A 7,896-nucleotide genomic window follows, 5' to 3' on the forward strand; every position below is an offset into this window, starting at 1 on the left:
ATGTATGTATCTATGTATCTATCTATGTATCTATCTATGTATCTATCTATGTATCTATCTATCTATGATCTATTAAAGTGGCTTACAGGCAATGGCTGTCTACCAACAGAAAGTCCAAGGATCCAGTAGTTGTTCAGTCTGCCAGGCCGGCTGCCTCAGCTGGTCTTCATTATACACTGGAATCCCAAAGAAGCAGGTTCTACTGCCAGGCAGGAAATGGAACTGGCAGGGAGATAGAGGGCGAGCCAGCACAGAGAGCAAGCTTCCTTCTTCCATGTCCTTTATAAAGACTGCCCGCAGGAGGTGGGGCCCAGACGAAAGGCTGTTCTTCCCATCCAAAAAAGATCTGGATTGAAAGTGGGTCTTCCCACTTCAAATCATTTAATTAAGAAAAGTCCCTCGGGTGAATCCAGCAGCTCAGGCTTTAGTTACTGCCACATGCAGTCAAGTAGACGACCGACAACGGCCATCACAGTGGCAGTCCATGTCTTCTGGTTGGTAAACAAGAAAGTCAAGGAAACAAGGGAGAAGAATTAACAGATAGTGATGGCCTGTGTGACTGCAGACTGAGCTGGGTGTTTACTGTTCCACCACACAGTAACCTCTCTGTCTCTGGAACTTGCCGTGATGACCAGGCTGGCCTCACACTCACAGAGATCCTCCTGCCTCTGCCTCCTGAGTGCTGGGACTAACGTCAAGCACCACCACAGCCAGGCTAGCCCCATAGTCTTTAAGTCAGCTTTGGTATTATTGTTCTTTCTGTAATTTAATAGCTGATGAACAAGAAATTAAGAGCAGGTGCCATCTGGCTAGCCTATAGCAAAGTCAAAAGTGCTAGCCCAGGTCATGGCAGGCATTCAACACTTTCTTTCCACAATTCTTTCCCTTAAACACACATTCTCGGGGTTGGGGATTTAGCTCAGCGGTAGAGCGCTTGCCTAGCAAACGCAAGGCCCTGGGTTCGGTCCCCAGCTCCGAAAAAAAGAAAAAAAAAACACACATTCTCTCTCCCTCTGGCTTCCTGATATTCTCCTTTCAGCATCTCTGCCGTTGTCCTAGATCTTTCAGACGTTTGGAACATCATTTGCTTTTTTCCTTTAAATATTTTACTATTTGTTAGCTGGGTCGTAGTGGTGCACACCTTTAAACCCAGTGCTTGGGAAGTAGAAGCAGGCAGTCTGAGGCCAGCCGGGTCTACAGAGTGAGTTCCAGAACAGCCAGGGCTACAGAGAGAAACCCTGTCTCAGAAACTAAAACTAAGATAAAATTAAAAATCTCTTATTATTATTATTTTTTTGGTTCTTTTTTTCGGAGCTGGGGACCGAACCCAGGGCCTTGCGCTTCCTAGGTAAGCGCTCTACCACTGAGCTAAATCCCCAGTCCCAAAAGGTGTTTTGCTTGCTTGTAGGTCTGCACCACGTGCAAGCCTGGTGTCCACAGAGGCCAGTAGAGGGCGCTGGCTCCTCTGAGGCTCAAGTTACAATTGTGAGCAGCATGTGGGTGCTAGGGGCTGAATCCGGTCCTCAGGAAGGACAGCCAGCATTCTTTTTTTTTTCCTTTTTTCTTTTTTTCGGAGCTGGGGACCAAACCCAGGGCCTTGCACTTGCTAGGCAAGCGCTCTACCGCTGAGCTAAATCCCCAACCCCGACAGCCGGCATTCTTAACCAATGAGAAATCTCTCTAGTCCCATCTCCCCCTTTTCTTTGCTATGGTTCTGCTTAGCCCATACTCTGCTTTGGTACTGAAGGGGGGCGCAAAGGGTCTTGTGTGTGCCCCACGTCATCTGACTCCTCATTCCCGTCTCCCCAAGGTTACCCCTTCAACGATGTGTGTCAGTGGTTCATCGACAGAGCCGACCTCATCTTCGTTGTCTTTGATCCCACCAAGCTGGACGTGGGCCTGGAGCTGGAGATGCTCTTCCGACAACTAAAAGGACGCGAGTCCCAGATAAGGATCATTTTGAACAAGGCTGACAACCTGGCCACACAAATGCTCATGCGGGTGTATGGGGCTCTCTTCTGGAGCTTGGCCCCTCTCATCAATGTCACGGAGCCTCCCCGGGTTTACGTCAGCTCCTTCTGGCCACAGGACTATAAGCCCGATACCCACCGGGATCTGTTCCTCAAAGAAGAGATCTCTCTCCTGGAAGACCTGAACCAGGTGATAGAGAACAGGCTCGAGAACAAGATTGCTTTTATTCGCCAGCACGCCATCAGGGTCCGAATCCACGCCCTTTTAGTTGACCGCTATCTGCAGACTTACAAGGACAAAATGACCTTCTTCAGTGACGGGGAACTGGTCTTTAAGGACATTGTGGAAGATCCTGATAAATTCTACATCTTCAAGACCATCCTGGCAAAGACCAATGTCAGCAAGTTTGACCTTCCCAACCGTGAGGCTTATAAGGACTTCTTTGGCATCAACCCCATTTCCAATTTCAAACTCCTCTCTCAGCAGTGCTCCTACATGGGGGGCTGCTTCCTGGAGAAGATTGAACGAGCCATCACCCAGGAGCTCCCCAGCCTTCTGGGTAGCATTGGGCTTGGGAAGAATCCAGGTGCTCCTAACTGTGACAAAACAGGCTGTGGAGAGACCCCAAAGAATCGCTACAAGAAGCACTAGTTTCTGCGTAGCTATCCTCGGGTCCCCGTTGGTGAATAAGCTTGCGTCCTAACTGTCTGAGAAGTCCTGGTTTGTTAACCCTTTGAGCCATACTGGCGACAACCAGTCTGCATTGGAGATTTGGAAGTTCACTGAGGCCGGTGAATCAGGGAAGGCACAGGGTTCTAGGGAGGAGAGCGGTAACTGTGAATCATAGTGTGCTTGTCCTACTGCTTCAGTTAGAAGGCCTGACACAGGCCAAGTCAGTCTACAAAGCTTCCCTTGTTTTTTCTGGGTCCTGTCTTGGAAGGGCAGAGAGCAGCTAAATCCTAATGAATACTAAGATAGTGAGGTTCTAATAAGCTAAACTCATGGAAATTTCCTGAGTAACAGAGGCTTCTCAGGTCTGTGTCAACTCCTTTCACACACGTCTTCTGTTTGATCCCTGTCCCTCCTTGGCTCCCTCCTAAGCTTGGGTTGATTTTCAGAAGTGGACAGTCTCTTGAGTTTGATCTTCATGAATTTTGAGCCTAACCTTGGAATCCTCTCCCAGTTTTCTCAAGGGGCGGGGCATCCATAAACCTAAAACAAGAGTTTTTAAATTAGGGTGTTGATCTGCCGCCACTGGTGTCCCAATTGGGGATCTCAGACAGTTGTCCCTAAAAGGAGGGTGAGTGGGTGATGTACTCAAGTACCTTCCCCTCCTTACACGGAGGTATGAAGGGCTCCGGGGGTTAATTGGTTTGCAGTGTGTCTTTGTCTGTTGCATGTCTTGGAAAGCTCAGATCACAGAGGTGTTGGGTTTCAGAGTGGACAATGGAGACCTTGCTCCTAGTCCTTAGAGGGTTCTCTGGACAGACATTCTCCCAAGTTTTGGTGGAAGCTGTTTCTACAGCTTCTTTGTGGGAGCACTTGACAGAGGACTTGCCTCCTCTGGTTCCCAGAACCATGGTTTCTCTTTTCCTTTCTTCTCCATTCCCTGATGCATCAATACTTCCAACTGAGAAAAAGTCCCTCGGATCAGAACCAGTACCAGCCCCTTGACATTGGCATTGGTGCCAGATAAGGCCTGAGGTTAGATTCAAACTGAATTCCTGCAGATACCCACCGAGTGCAGTCAGGACTGTCAAGGCCTTCAAACACCAGTGAATGTGCACTTAGTGTGTCCACTGTACAAGAGACAGCCCGGAGGATGACAGATTTGAGGGCACAGAGAGAGGACTCCTGGGAGTCGTGCAAGGCACACATACACTGCCACCTTGAAGTGCAGGAGAGCAAGACGCTCTGGAAGGGTGAAGAGCTTTTTGATGGAGCAGGCAAGGTGAAGTTCAGCCTGCCTTGAGGGCTTCCTCTGGGCACAGCCAGCTGCTTTCGTTTTGGAGCAACCTCTCCTGGAGGCCTTGATTGTGAGGCATGGGTTGGGATCCAGCAGCAGCAGGGTGTCATCTGGAGCAGAAGGGAAGTGGGAGGGAAGGCTGAGCCAACGTTATTCTTTCTGAGGATCAAATATGCAGCGTAAGCATATTGGTAACCGAGGAGGCTACACAGAGAACATCAACTGAGGGGTTTGTGTTTCTCCGAATTCTTTGAAGTCTGGTGCCTTCTAAGGAAGGCTGCTGTTTTGGCTCCTCGTAGGGCCCAGGACCTGCTGCCGTAAGTCAAAAGCTCCAGAACTGCCAGGACAGTGTCTCCAAGGAATGAGTTCCTCCCATAAGGGTCATTCATGGAGCTTGGTGGCTAGGGTAGATGAGCTGCAATCTGTCTTGGGTTTTTCTTCCCAAACTCCTCCCCTCTTCTCTCCATCATGCGCTCTCTGGAGAGACTGTCCCTCCCACCCTTCTCCTTCCTGCCCCTCATGCCTGTGAGTTTTGTGTGGCAAATCTGTTTTTCTCTCAATGCAGAAACGGGGGAAAAAGCTGAACTGTATGGAGCCTGTCCTAGCTGTCAGTGCCTGCATGCTTCGGGGGAAGCAGGTGAAATGAGGCCAATGAATTCTTACAGCATTTGCGTTTGGGGGGAGGCACCTGACTAGTGGTACCTTCCTTCCTTTTGGATTTCTCTCCATCCATTTCTTCTCTGCCTCCATTCTGTCTCTCTCCCACTCACAGGCCGCTGACAGTCCCACAGCTTTCAGCACTCAATCTTTGCCTGGCCGTGCAGAGCTGGGTTTTGAGCAGGATTCTGACTAGGAGGAGGGAAAAACGTGGGATGCAGAGATTTCCTGAGGGGAACATCTGTGTCTGTGCCTGAAGAGTGGCTGACCTTTCCAGTGTCCTTTCTATTCTGATTTCATCAGGGAGAACGTCTCAATAAAGTTCCAATCTCTCTTCAATGCCTTGGCCCTCTTGATTGTCTCCAGCTAGGGGAATTTCTTAGTTTCTTTTTTATCAAGTAGAGTACAGTTTGTTTGTTTCTTCCTTCCTTCCTTCCTTCCTTCCTTCCTTCCTTCCTTCCTTCCTTACATTTATTTTCTGTATCTGAGCACTCTATCTGCATATACACTTGTATTCTGGAAGAGGGCATCAGATCCCATTACAGATGGTTGTGAGCCACCATATGATTGCTGGGAATTGAACTCAAGACCTCTGGAAGAGCAGCCAGTGCTCTTAACCGTCAAGCCATCTTTCCAGCCCTGAGTATACTCATTTTCAAGTTTCTGGAGGATAATTTGGAAATTCATAAACATCTGCCCCTGTTTTAAATGTTTTCCGGGGCCTCTTTTGGTAAAGCACCTAGCCTCCTGGGTATGGAAGATAATTCAGTTTCTTGATAGTAGTATAGAGGCCAAGGCCTACTGTTGTACTATGGGAAACCCAAATAATTTTTTTCCCAGTAGAACCTTAGTTCATTATTCCCAATATCCAGGGCATCCCTTTTGAATAGGGTTCACTAGAAATGTCTACCCCCAGGTCCTTCACAGAAAGAGTGCAGATAATGGAACCAATTGGTTGGTGCCCTCTATTATACAGGCAGCTCTTGACCTCCATGGCTGGATGGAGTAAAGTGTGCTGGGATGGTAAGGATGGCCACCGTCCTCTGGCTGTTCCAGAAAGTGTCCATCCCTCTACAGGTGTGGGCATGTGTATTTTGAACATGTCTCAACTCCTCAAGCCAGTACAACCTACCACATTTCACAGTTTCTGGTCTCCTGATAAGAACAGGATTCCCTTAATTTGGAAGCTTTCTGCTCTGAGATCCTCCCAAGAGGTTTCATAACCCAGCATATGAACAAATTTGAAAGGGAAAGACATGGGCTCTGGGGAAGAGGTGGACGGTTGGAAGGAACCCAAAAGGGAGATCAGGGCCCATAAACCTAGGCCATAACCCATATAGTTATACCAGGAAGGGTGCCAGTCAGTGGCTGAGGCCAGTGGGTTCTCTGGCTTTGAGCATCTGATCCTAGGGCTGGACAAGTTGGCCATGTTCTCCCAGGCTCACCTTATGTAGGTCTGCTTTGAACAACTGGACAGCCTGCCCTGCTCACCTGCTGCAGCCTAGACAGCCTGCCCTGCTCACCCGCTGCAGCCTGGACAGCCTGCCCTGCTCACCTGCTGCAGCCTGGCCCCTCTCTCTCTCTTGCCTACGCCAGAAACACAGTTTTGCTCTGGAAGACGGAAGGCAAGCAACAAGGACTTTTTCAAAGAAAATACATGTAACAGGCTGAGTTCTCCCTCGAATTTGTCCTTTCCACAGCTCAGGGTTGCCACTATGGGCGTTGAGAAAGAAACAGAAAGTGGAGAAGGCAGAGCCAAAGGCCATTCCAAACATAGTCAGGAAAGGTGAGGATGGGAATGGAGAGAATTTTGTAAGGACATATGTACATGTCATCTAACATGTTACACACACATATACATATATGTACACATACACACATACACACACACACACCACATGGGATTCAAAAAAGCATTCAAATGAAGTCGGGGGGAACTGAGAAGCCAGTGAGATGTGTGCTTTTGTGGCCAAAACATGCCTAAGTATCTAGGACAGTGTTGGGCACAGCCCTTCATTAGTGTGCTACTGGAGTGAATGAATAGATGCTGGAGGAGAAGGTGACTCTGTGTGTGTGTGTGTGTGTGTGTGTGTGTGTGTATGTGAGATTGTGTGTGTGTGACTGTGTGCATGTGTGTGTGTGTGTGAAACTGTGTGCATGTGTGTGTGTGCATGTGTGACTCTGTGTGTGTGTGACTGTGTGTGTGTGTGTGTGTGTGTGTGTGTGTGTGTGTGTGTGTACCTGGATAGCCCACCTAGGATGGAAATCCAGGAAGAGGCATTCAATGAACAACTCTCTGTCAGCTCCTGGCTTTGCATGTGTGTCTTGGCCTTAGACATCTCACAGGTACTGGCCAATTCCCCTCAGTGACATGACACAAAGCCTGGGCTTCTCCTAATACAAAGACATTGTTCTCTAAAAGATCATCAAGGTGATGAGGAGGAGACAACAGAAAACAACCACAACAACAACTGATTAGTGGCCTAGAACTGTATGCAGTGTGATCAGCAGGTCTTGTCCTCCTGGTTGTCCAACCTGGTTGAGCCAGCTTGCCATCCTCACTATATTATTTTCTTCTTTTTCTTAAAAATAGATTTTTTTAAAAAAAGTATTTTTTTTATATGTAAGTCCATTGTAGCTGTCTTCAGACACACCAGAAGAGGGTATCAGATCCCATTACAGATGGTTGTGAGCCACCATGTGGTTGCTGGGATTTGAACTCAGGTCCTTTGGAAGAGCAGTCAGTGCTCTTAACCGCTGAGCCATCTCTCCAGGCCTTGAAAATAGATTTTTATACAATATATTCTGTTTATAGTTCCCCTCCCCCAACTCTTCCCAAATACTCAACCCACCCAAATACATACCTTTTCTTTCTCTCTCACATTAGAAAACAAATAAGAATCTAAAACAATAAGATAAAATAAAAACAGACAAGCAAGAATACGAGAAAACAAACAAACAGAAGAAAAAGAGTCAAAGAAAAAAATCTTAAGAAACACATACATTAGAAAAAGATCTTTTTGAGCTAGACTTTCATTATGTAGCCCAGGCTGACCTTGAACTTGCTTTGTAGCCTAGCCTGTTCTCAAACTCATGGTTCTCCCTGCCCCCAGCTTCCCAACTGGTGGGATTACAGGTGTGTGCTACCAGGCTTAACTCTACTATAGCCTATCACCACTGATGTGTGCTGACCTGGAGCCTTAACCCACGGTACATAGTATGTGTTTCTCATACACTAATAAAGGTGACTTTGAGCTTGGTGTGGTGGCTTGTGTCTGTAAGCCCAGCACTCAGGAGGCTAT

At 47.8% G+C, this 7,896-nt stretch overlaps 1 protein-coding gene across 4 annotated transcripts in view; it reads left to right on the forward strand.

Moving 5' to 3' along the window:
* Positions 1–4,933, forward strand: part of Srl (sarcalumenin) — a 44,142-nt gene extending 39,209 nt beyond the window's left edge. For all 4 annotated transcript variants that reach the window (XM_063268901.1, XM_063268900.1, NM_001371633.1 and 1 more), the window contains one exon: positions 1,811–4,933. In XM_063268901.1, the coding sequence (XP_063124971.1) occupies positions 1,811–2,622 (812 nt within the window). In that variant the 3' untranslated portion in view covers positions 2,623–4,933. The remainder of the gene's footprint in view (positions 1–1,810) is intronic.
* Positions 4,934–7,896: the final 2,963 nt, after the last annotated feature.

Source organism: Rattus norvegicus, chromosome 10 (genome assembly GCF_036323735.1).
Source record: "Rattus norvegicus strain BN/NHsdMcwi chromosome 10, GRCr8, whole genome shotgun sequence".
NCBI lineage: Eukaryota > Metazoa > Chordata > Mammalia > Rodentia > Muridae > Rattus > Rattus norvegicus.